The following is an 11,478-nucleotide window of genomic DNA, read 5'->3' on the forward strand; positions in this document are numbered from 1 at the left end:
ATTAACCTACTCTGGAATAACAATGCCTCTGGCTTCCTTTTATGTGAAATAAAAGCATTCTAGCTGGTTCAAACTAGTTAGGAAGTTATTGAATTAGTCTAATAAAAGATGATGGTGGCCCAGATTAGGGTGGTGGCAGTGGAGATGAGGAGAAGAATACAGATTTTACAACTATTTAATAAAAGTGCCCAAGCTTGGTAATGGTGGGTGTGAGGGCAGTGAGGGAGAGGCAAGGATCAAGGATAACCCCAGGTTACTGGCTTGGTGACTGGGTAGATAACAGTGCCATCATAGAGACAGTATAGTAAACACTAGAAAAGAGGTATGTTTTGGGACCTGGAGTGAGGCAATTGGTTCAGAGGTCACCATGAGGTGCCAGTGAAACATCAAGTGGAACTATTCAATGGCGGGCGAGTAACCCATTACTTAGAAAAATATCCTTGTGGCTTCTGCTATCCAAAGTGGCAACAGGGGTAACAAGCCATCTCGATTAATGTGGGAATGTACATGTTGTTGGAAACAAAGAGAAAAAGAAGATCATTGTGGGAAGTGTTTCGGCCCCTCCTCAATACTGTTGTTTCAGCCCTCCTCACCCCCAGTGATAAGTGGACATAATAATGAAAGAAATTCCACGGGACTCTGCAGAAAGCTTACACTACTCACCTTGAGGTGAGATGCAACCAGCTGCCTCCTCAGAGCTCTCTTTCAACATCTGATCTGTGCAGAAACCCATCTCTTGGGAACCATAAGCAGAGCTTGGGAACAAAATAGGCTGCCAGAGAGTCCTTCTTAGGGAGCTATGAGAACTGGACCGCACATTAATATTGGTTTGCAAAACGTGTCTTTCTTTGCAAAGCCACTGAGGCGTTGCACAGAGCAGATGTGAAATTACCTGGCTGGTCTCCAACACAGCCACCCCAGTCCTCTTCGTAAAGCCTGCCCCAGGCACTGGGTCATATCTGGTCAGCTTCCCTGGCCTTCAGCCAGACACTAAACCAAAAGGACAAAGGTCATGGAGTGTAGGACCTCCCCAGTCCCCTCGCTCGTGGAGAGATCTCATCAGAGCAGAACAGGAATCTGTATACCCTACTAGGTGCTGGAATGGGATTTTCAATTCACTGTTCCCCCCGACCTACTCCTTTGCCTCTCCAACTTAATGAAGAGTTTCCACCTGATATAATGTAAAGGCACAGGCTTTGGAGTCAGTAGACCCGAGTTCTAATCCTGAGTAGTTTTAATCCTGAGTAGACCAGAGTTCTAATTCCTAGCTGTGGGACCTTGGCCAAGGCAAATTACATCAGTTTTCCCATCTGCACAATAGCAACAACATCATAGGGATGACAATACCTACTCATGAGGTGGATGTAAGGAAAGCTTTACATGTCAAGAAAGCTTCAGGTCCCTTCATCACCCTGTCTGTACTCAATTTGCCAAGATCACTCTAATAGTTTGGGGTGGGCTTGGAATGGTTGTACCAGAGTGGAGCAGGGTGAGTCCTTGCCCTCCACCAAGACAGTCATCTGCTGATGCTGCCAGCCATCCAGGATGCATTGACTCTCACCAGAAAAGCCCGGTCCAGTACACGTCCAGGAATGTCCACTTGGTTTTCCCGTCGAGACCCTTTCTTCCCTCCAACCTCTAAAGAAACCTTCTTCTGGCTTTCCTGACCTTCTGCTGGTGCCTCAACCACACCCTTGGGCCTCCTCTTGAGGTTACATTTCCGAGCCACTAACCAGTATCCTCGGCCTGTTGAGAAGATCAGAACAGTGAGAAGGAGTGAACTCCTCCAAAGCTACAACTAGTGCACTTACAGAATGTTTATCTAGGACACTAAAACCAAAAACAGCTCCTCATTACCTAAAATGCACCAGATACTGTGCTGCTGCTGGGGGTGGGGGTATCTACCTACCTATCTCATTTAATTGGCCCCAAAACCCAGTGAAGACATGTTACTGCCCCCATTTTACAGATGAAAAGGCTAAGACTCAAAGAGGTGGAATGGCTTGCCTAATTCCTTCCTCCACATTTTTGCCTCCAAACTCTAATTGCTCCTTCAAGACTCCCGATGAAGTGCTTCCTGTTCTGTGAAGCCTTCCCCGACTCCCCTCAGCAGAGGTGATCATTTATTCCTGTGCCAACTAGTTACCTGCACCCCACTGCCCCATTTGTCATCTCTTGGGGAAAGTCCAATGTGTGACATTAACTCAACAGGCTCCATTTTCCCAGACCTTACTCTGGACTCCATCATTATAGGGGAAAGGTTATATTCGGAGCTCAGGATAAGAAAATGATAGGACAGTTGGCATTAAAAAAAAACCCAGTAATACAGGTTCACTGTAGAAAGAACTAGAAAATGTATGTAAGCAAAAAGAATATGAGGTTTACTAGTAAGCCTACCTAACAAAAATCACGACAACAGTTTAGAATCTATTCTCTCCTTCATCAGCAGTTTGCTTACTATAAGGCATTCATTGCAATTATTTTTGCAATTGTAATTGCAATTGTCTGTAATTATTTTATTTGTTCACTTGTTTATTGTCTGTCTTGCCCTCTAGGGTGGAAGAACACAGACTTTGTCTGATTCATTCATTTCAATATTTCCAAGGCCTCACAGAGCTTACCACACTGTGAGTGTTGCTGAATGAATGGCTGGACAAACTCTGAGCCACAGCTCCCCACCTATAATCATCCATTCAGAACTTTTCTGAGCATCTACTTTGTGCTGGGAGCTGGGTTATGGAGAAGAATGAGACAGAGGCCCTGACTCAAAGGAGCTCAACAATGTAAGTGGTCCTGTGGAAGCCCAGAGGGGAGCTACCAGGCTAGGGCATGAGCTAAATCTAGTAAGTTGGAAGCTGATTAGGTGGGGATGGAAAAACCAGGCAGCCTGGGCAGAGGGAAGAGCACAAGAAGTACCCAGAGGTATGAAAGATTGGGACCATGCAGAAGAACAGCACAGAGCTGTGGGAACCAGCGTGGTGCCTCTGACTGCTGGCTCCCTGCCCGCATAGCCCACTATCCCTGCCTCAGGGGCTTGCCCTGGCTTACCTGACCACTGCTGCCAATCCTTCTTGGATGCAGCTCCTGTGTCTGTCTGATACGAGCCAGTTCCCATTCCCACTCCATTTCCCACGGCTGCCCCCAGCTGGGGCATGGACCTTTGTCCTATCCCAATAGCCCTCACTCCAGGAGACTCTGGACTGAGTTGGTGCCAAAACCCCAACACGGCCAGGAAGGAAGGCCCAGAGTGTCAGGAGATGAACATGAGAGCAAAGAGATAAGGCTGGGGAGATCAGCAGAATCAGATCAGAAAAGGTATTGAGGACCAGAATTAGGATTTCGGGTTTTAATGGGATAAGCTTTCAGCAGGAAGAGTATCCATGGGAAGGTTTATTTTTTTTTCCCATACTTTTTCATTTTGAGATAATATTAGACTTCCAGAAAAGCTGTAAAAATTGTACAGAGTTCCTGTATAGCTTTCACTCAGTTTCCCTAATGTTAACATCGTATATAATCATAATACAAGGATTGAAACCAAGAAATTAACACTGGTACAATATTAGTCATTAATCTACAGCCCTTCTTTGAATTTTGCCAGTTTTCTCACTAATGTCCTCTTTCTGTTCCAGTACTCAATCCAGGATCTCATATTTCATTTAGTTGTCATGCCTCCTTAGTCTCCCCCAATCTGTGACAGTTCTTGTGTGATCCTGACACTTTTGAAGACCACTAGTCAATTATTTTGTAAAACGTCCCTCAATCTGAATTTGTGTGATGCTTCCAATAATTAGATTAAGGCTTTCTACTTCGGCAAAACTACCACAGAAGTGATGCTATGCCCTTCTCAGAGCATCATATCAGAGGGTCATGATGTCAATATGTCTTATTACTGGTGATGTCTTTTTTTTTTTTTTATTTTGGTGAGGAAGATTAGCCCTGAGCTAACATCAGTTGCCAATCCTCCTCTTTTTCCTGAGAAAGACTGGCCCTGGGCTAACATCCATGCCCATCTTCCTCTACTTTATATGTTGGACGCCTGCCACAGCATGGCTTGATAAGCAGTGCACTGGTCTGCACCTGGGATCCGAAGCTGTGAACCCTGTCCCCCAAAGTGGAGTGCACGAACCTAACCACTACGCCACCAGGCCGGCCCACTGGTGATGTTAATTTTGATCACTCGGTTAAGGTGGTGTCGGCCTAGTTTCTCTACTGAGAAGTTACTATTTTTCCCTTTGTAATTAATAAAGATATCTTGAGACGATGCAAATATCCTGTTTCTCGTCATACTTTGACCCATTAATTCTAGCATCTGTGATGGCTGACTTTATCTGTCACCTTGGCTAAGATATGGTAAGCAGTTATTCAATCAAACATGAATCTAGGTGTTGCTGTAAAGGTATTTTGTAGATGTGGCTAACATCTACAGTTAGTTGACTTTAAGTAAAGGAGACTATCCTTAATAACGTGTGGATAACCGCATTATCACAATCACAATCACAATCAGTCGAAAGACCTTAAAAGCAAAATTTAACCTTAAGACTGTAGCATCAGCTCTTCTCTGAGTTTTCAGCCTGCCTGCCCTACATCTCAGATTTGCCAGCCCCTATCATTTCATAAGCCGATTTCTTGAAATATATAACATATATATATGTGTGTGTGTCTATATACAGTCATGTGCTGCATAATGATGTTTTGGTCAATGACAGACTGCATATACGACAGTGGTCCCATAAGATTAGTACTATATAGCCTAGGTGTGTAGTAGGCCATACCATCCAGACCTGTGCAAGTACACTCTATGATGTTCGCACAATGATGAAATCACCTAACAACGCATATCTCAGAATATATCCGCACCATTAAGCGACATGTGACTATATATATACATACACGCATAAATGTATATGGAAACAGAACTAGTAGGATATATACATAGATATCCTATTGATTCTATTTCTCTGAGGAGCGCTGACTGATATAGCATCAGAAGAAGTTTCTCATCTGTAAAAATTATTATTGTGATGTTTTAATAGTGATTTTCTGTTTCCCTCATTCCTTCTACATTTATTAACTGGAATTCTACTATAAGGAAGAGCTGTTCCTTCTCCCCAACTTAAATTTATGTATTCAAATATTTATTTATATCAGTATGGGCTCATGGATATTTATTTAGTCTATGCTTTACAACCCAATTCTACCTTTATTTACTTTTTGACTCAGACTGTCCCAGCTTTGGCCATTGGGAGCTCCTTCAAGTTGGCTCCTATGTCCTTTTGATATACCCTCATCATTTTTCTGAGCACTTCTTTACTTTTTGGCACCATACAATGTTCCAGGCTCAATTTGTATTTTTTCTGCCCCAGGCCTGTAAACAACTTTTTCTCTGAGCAGTCCTGGCTCCTTTTGTTGGAGAATGGTATTTAGAAACCAAGATCTAGGTGCCAGGTATGCTCTTCGAGATTGTGGTGTCACTGCTTTCAGTGGACTAGGAAATATACGTACGTATACCAACACATGCAGATACACACAGCTACGTTCATTTATCTGTCCATCTGTGTGTGTGTGAGGGGGTGTGGGTGTGAAATTACGAGTCCACACTGAGAGCTCCATATGGAGGGGTTTTAAACAGGTAGGTCTCTATATGAAAAATGAAATCACCTAAAGAAGTGGGAGGACAGACTGGAGGAGAAGTTTCTTCCAATACTGCATGTACAGAGTGGCCAGCAAGCCACTTCATCTAGAGTAAACAAGGGGTACTTCTGCCTTGCTATACCCTTCAAAGCAACAAATCCAAACCACTGAACCCAGACTTCTCAACAGTGTTCCATCTAGAGGGCTCTGCTCAGTGTTATGAGGAGTCCCTGCCCCAGGGGAGTTGTTAACTGGATAAATGTTTGAAAAACTACTTAGCAGAGTCAAGTTTAAGCCATTTTATTTAGGAGCTTGGCAGAATATGATTATTCATCAAATAAGAAACACAGAAAGGAAGATGGTTCCCAAGAGGGGACAGGTACTGAGGGCTGAGTAGCTGGACCCAGCTTATTGGAAGAAGTGGGAGAAGAGCTGGGCTTTGTGGGATGGGAAGAGTTTGGATAACTGGAATGAGGGCTGGAACATTCTGGGCAAATAAAAAAGAGCACTACAGAATAGGGCATAAATAAAGGAATGGGGTTGTAGCAAAGGATACAGGGTGGTTCGACTCAACATAGAACAGCAGGTAAAGGAGCCAGCAGTGAGAAGTCACTGAACAGAAGGGAACACTATGGTTAGATATGTACTTTAGAAGGCTCCCTGGGGCTGCTGGGGGAAGATGGACTGGAAGGGATGGGATTTGGTGGGGCAGGGAACAGTAGTGAAGAGGCTGGAGAGGAATAAACGGATATGAGACATTCTAAAGCAGGAGCTTTAGAGGCAAAGGTACCCATTTGAGAAGTCACCTGACCTTCCTCTGGCATGCGAAGCAGATTTTTGGCTGGAAAGCAGTTGTTCAGGTAAGGATTCCCATCATCCAGCTTGTAGATTCCTGAGGAGGCCATCTTCCTGAGAGCCAAGCAAGGAAAAGTGAGGAAGAAGAGAGTGAGAAGATGCAGCATTGCTCTCTCACCCCAGGGCAGCTTGTGACCCTCCAGGACCACCACACGCCCCATCCCTGCGGCCCTAGAGGCCCACTGCCCTGCTTCAGAAATGGGCTGGCCCTTTAGATGAAGAGGAAGACAAGGCCCTGGCTTTTTCATTTCAATCAATCCTAACTCAGTGGAACACTAGAAAAAGCATCACTTTTGGGCTCAGGCGGACCTAGTTTGAATCCTGGCTCTTTCTTTCCTTGCTCTATGACTGGAAAAGTTACTCTACTTGTCTGAGCCTCAGTTTCCTCACCTGTAAAATGGGGGTAATAACTCCTACCTTAATAGACAGGTGAGATGATCAAGTTAGAAAGGCAGTGCCTGGTACATAATAAGTGCTCGCTAGAAATGGTCTTTGTTTTCACCGAGTTCAGAGAAGAGGGGCTCACATTTTAGGCAAGATGATGTGCAAATAATGAGACTTGAACTGGATAAATAGGATTTGAGGGATGAATTGAGTTCGCTGATAGAGAAGGATCAACATGCCAAACAGAAAAGGCCACAGGACCAAGGGCATGGTGGTGGGCATGCCTCGCACAGTAAAGAAACAACCTGACCCAGGAAGGGGAAGACGTGTGTTTGTGTCTTGGACACTAAGGCTGGACAGGAAGGATGGTGCCTGCTCCTGAAGGGCCTTCAGTGCCAGGCTGGGAGCTCAGGCTTTACCTCGTCGGTAACTGAGAGCCATGGACGATATCTGAGCTGGGGACAGCCATGACTCAAGCTGTGCTTTAGAAGGAGGTCTAACAAAAATAATGCTAGGTGAAACTGGATTCCATTAAATCCACTGGTCACTGAGTCATGACAATTCCAGCTCAGAAATACTGTTCCAATGCACTACTTTTCTCTGTCTGTCACTGCTCTTTCATCATCTCCCACCTAAAATACTGCCACAGGCTTCTGACTGGATTTCCACTGAGCATGAAGGCCAAACGCTTGAGCCTGGTCGTAAGGCCCTGGAGTCCTCTGTCCTAACCTCTCCAGCTCCAGTTAGCCCTGCCCGTCAGGCTCACAGATTCATTTTCTATTCCCAAAACATCCCACCCACATTCAGTCTTCCCTGCCTCTGTTCTTGGGGCTCCTCTGGCCTAAAAGAGCCTTCTCCATCTTGTTCATCTGGTTGATCTCATGCTTTAAGATTCAGGTCAAATGTCACTTCCTTTAGGAATAAATCTCTCATCAAAGATCAAAATTTCTTAAACCTTGAGCTCTTAGAGATTTGAGATTTTTCTTTAAAGGGACCCAGCCATTCCCAAAACTGCTTTGGGACAGCTTCAAACCACTTGGGGTAGCAGAGGTTTGGGAGCCTGTAAGCCCCTGGACAAGGGAAGGGAGGCCATGTGGGATGCTGAGATGGAGGATCTGGGAAGAGATTCAGTAAAAGGAAGGAGTAGAGTGGAAAGCTGGGATCAGGTGTTTCTTGGAAGTGACAAATACGAAAAGCAGAGCGGTGCAGTAGGAAGGGGAACAATTTTGGAGACAAGAGGCTTAAATTTGAGTCTAGTTTCTACCACTAAGCTGAGTAACCTTGGGCAAACCATTTTACTTCTTCATGCCTCAGATTTCTCACATAGAAAATGAGGATAAAAACCCGTGCCTCCGAGAATTGTTCTAAGGATTAAGAATAAATAAATAGAAAAAAGCTTCTTTCTAGACCCAGTCCAGATGCCACCCCTTCCACAAAGCTATCACTGAGCCTCCCAGAGGGAAATAATTGCTGCTTTGGCTAAATCTTGGAGTATTTCCTCTTTATCTCTTTCATGGCTGGGGCCCCTTCTACCTCATAAAATTACTAACAATCATGTGGGGGCTCCTTCAATGGTCTATGAACCTCGAAGTCTGGAAACACGTCCAATTCACTATCTCTTCTTCCACTCTTGGAATGCTCATAGGAAACACCCAATAAACATGTGAGCCAAAGAAAGGATACAATGGTACTCCCAGGGCCAGGGGTTTTTATACATATTTCTGATCTCCCTAATTAGACTCTAAGCTCCTCCAGAGGAAGGGCAGCATCTATGGTGTTCAGCTCTTTATTCCCAGCACTTAACACAGCACCTGGCACATAACAGATTCCATAACTATCTATGAAATTAATGTGTGATGTTGCTATCTCCTTTGGTCCAACACAGGGCACTGTGAATTTCCTGATCCCTAACCACCCTGAAAAGGGTTGGAGGCCCCTCCTATGTGTTCCCATGACACTCCCTACTTCTCCTGGTATAGTACTTATCACTTTATTAAAATTGTTTGCTCCCTTACCAACTTCCCACCTGCCATGGGGCATATGATATCTTACTCACCTATGTAATCCCAGAGCATAGCATAGAGCTTAGAACTCACTAAAAATGTGTTGGGGAAGATGAATGGATAGATGGATGGACGGGGAAAGATAAATAGTCACTGAGTCACTCTGTCTTTCAGGAAATCTGCCTTGTGACCAACCACACCTATCTGCTAGATAGGTGAATGAATGAATGAGTAAATAGCTGGCTGGGAGATGTTAGAGACGATGACCGTTGGAGAAAGCTCCAGTAACTTACGGAGTATGGGGAACTTGCTTCTGGTTTGCACAGTACTTACTTGATATTTGGCCTTGGGAAAGGCCCCTTGACTTCTTTTTTTGTTTGTTTCTTCACCTGTAAAATACATATTACACTCCTTCTTAGCTTGCCATTCAGAGCTCTTGAACATTCTCATTAATTATATCCTACTGTGACTCTTCTGCTGCAAAATGTGTCTCACCTGGGGCCTAGAAAAATACCACAGGACTAACGATCCCAGAAACAGATAGATGTAGATGTAGAGATAGAGACAGAGACATAGATGGGAAGGTGGAACAGAAGAGCAATTTTATGACAATGGGGTGGGACTAGAGCACTTAAATAAGATGTGCAAATCATAAATCAGAAAAGAAAGGATCGTTTCTATGATCATTTACACAAAATAAATTTATGTATGGTAAAAGTAGCAAAGACAAAGTTGAAAGATAAGAAACAATCTGGGAAAAGATATTTGCTATGCATATAACACAAAGGCTGAATCAGACTCAAACTGATGGGGGGCATACAGACCAAGACACAACTAATCACAGAAATTCCAGTTCTCTATGAGGAATCCTAGGTGAGAAGGTGTGGATTTACAACTAATGGGCTAGGAAGAGCAAATAACCCCCAGGTTACACTGTCTAGAAAGTAACCCTAGAGAAGTATTAACTTTATCTGCATGGTGGAAAGAAACAAGGCCAAGTTCCAGACTAGAGGCTGCCTGCCTGGTTGGCTTCAGCTACCTCTGGTCTCTATCTTGAACTTGAAACAGCTAATCTCAATCTAACTGCAGTGCCTCTCAGCTCTAACACATACACACACAGTAATTCTCATCTGCATACATTTGCTTGTTCCATTCCTTTGGCCTATCATGCTTCGGCCCCTCTTCTTTGCCTAGCTCATACAGGTAGTTTTCCTCTATCTCCCCTCCTCAGTTTGACCCTTCTCTGCTACCATCGCAGGTCCACCTCTTAATAGAGACACTGCCACACTGTACTTTAACAGCCTGCTTACTGTCTTTTCCCGACTCCTCACACCCACAACCCCAGGCTGTGAGCCCCAGCAAGGCCAGGCCTGGGTCCTACCTATATCTATCTCCAGCACCTCATACAGGGTCTTACTCATTGAAGGGGTTCAATGAGTGTTCACCAAACTAAACTGAATCATGAACACAACACCATGGAGCTGTTCATTCTGTCTGAGAAGAACGAGGTAAGGATCAGGGAAGGCTTCAGATTGCAGGTGACATTAGAGCTGGGTCTTGAAAAATGAGAAGTTATAAAAGATAAACAGCGAAAAGCACAGAGGTGAAGAAATCTCATATTATTTAGTGATAATTATTATCATATGAATGTTAGCTTCACCAAGACAAGTATTTTGCCTGTTATTCAGGGATATATCCCCAGTGAACAGAACAATGACCTTACATAGTAAGCACTCAAGAAATATTTGTTCAATCATTTGGACACTTATGAAGGATTCATGGGGATAAACAAGTGATGCAATGTAATAGATCACAGTATAATAAAATCCTGTTACGTGCTAACTCTAGGTCCCTACGGTAGGAGTTCCACGACAGTGGGCAACAGGTCTGTCTTGATCCCCCAGTATCCCTTAGTACAGTTCTGAGCAATGCTGGTGCTCAATAAATATTTGTGGAAAAAAATTAGTAAAAATCTAGAATACTATTTCATCCTAAAACTGTAAAAGCAGAGTGGCAGAGGAAGCATACCACGGGTTTTGATGTCAAAAAAACTCCGGCTTCTAAAGCAGGTTCTGATACATGCTGTCTGGCTTGGGGTAAGTTCCTTAGTTTCCTCTTCTGACGGGGCTGTTAGGGGACTAAATGAGAGGATGGACGTAAATGCACATAGGACACCGCCTGGCAGACAGCAGGCACTCAGTGAACGTGAGTTTTCTCTAACACGAAAACATTACTAACAGCTAAGATGACAGCTACCAGAGAGAATAACCGGTAAGTGTTGTAACAGGGCTAGAAAAGGAGGAAAGACGAGCTCCTCCTGCCCCTTTGGAAAACCTAGATCTGAGGTGGGGGAGACTCTCTAACCCCTCAGGCAAAGTAAGTTTCCAGCCACACCTGCCTCCGGCGTCGCTTCCGCCTCCGAGGCGTCCGCGGGGCAGACGTCCCGATCAGGCGGGATGCGCGCCTGCGAGCCTCCTGAGGATCTCGGGGCCGCTCCACGGTGGCGCCTGCCACTGCCTTCTCCACCCCTTGGTAACCGCGACGCGGTGGCTGCCGTGTAGGCGGCAACCGGCGGCCGGAGCTTCTAACTACTACAAGTCCCGGC

At 44.6% G+C, this 11,478-nt stretch overlaps 1 protein-coding gene across 1 annotated transcript in view; it reads right to left on the reverse strand.

The window, feature by feature from the left end:
- Positions 1–11,432, reverse strand: part of XRRA1 (X-ray radiation resistance associated 1) — a 61,422-nt gene extending 49,990 nt beyond the window's left edge. Inside the window, exons 1-4 of the mRNA XM_014790328.2 lie at positions 11,268–11,432; positions 9,207–9,262; positions 6,443–6,540; positions 1,562–1,746 (exon numbers count right to left, since the gene is read on the reverse strand). Of these exons, the coding sequence (XP_014645814.2) occupies positions 1,562–1,746; positions 6,443–6,536 (279 nt within the window). The 5' untranslated portion in view covers positions 6,537–6,540; positions 9,207–9,262; positions 11,268–11,432. The remainder of the gene's footprint in view (positions 1–1,561; positions 1,747–6,442; positions 6,541–9,206; positions 9,263–11,267) is intronic.
- Positions 11,433–11,478: the final 46 nt, after the last annotated feature.

Source organism: Ceratotherium simum, chromosome 7 (genome assembly GCF_057802395.1).
Source record: "Ceratotherium simum simum isolate JZ-2026a chromosome 7, ASM5780239v1, whole genome shotgun sequence".
Classification (NCBI taxonomy): Eukaryota; Metazoa; Chordata; class Mammalia; order Perissodactyla; family Rhinocerotidae; genus Ceratotherium; species Ceratotherium simum.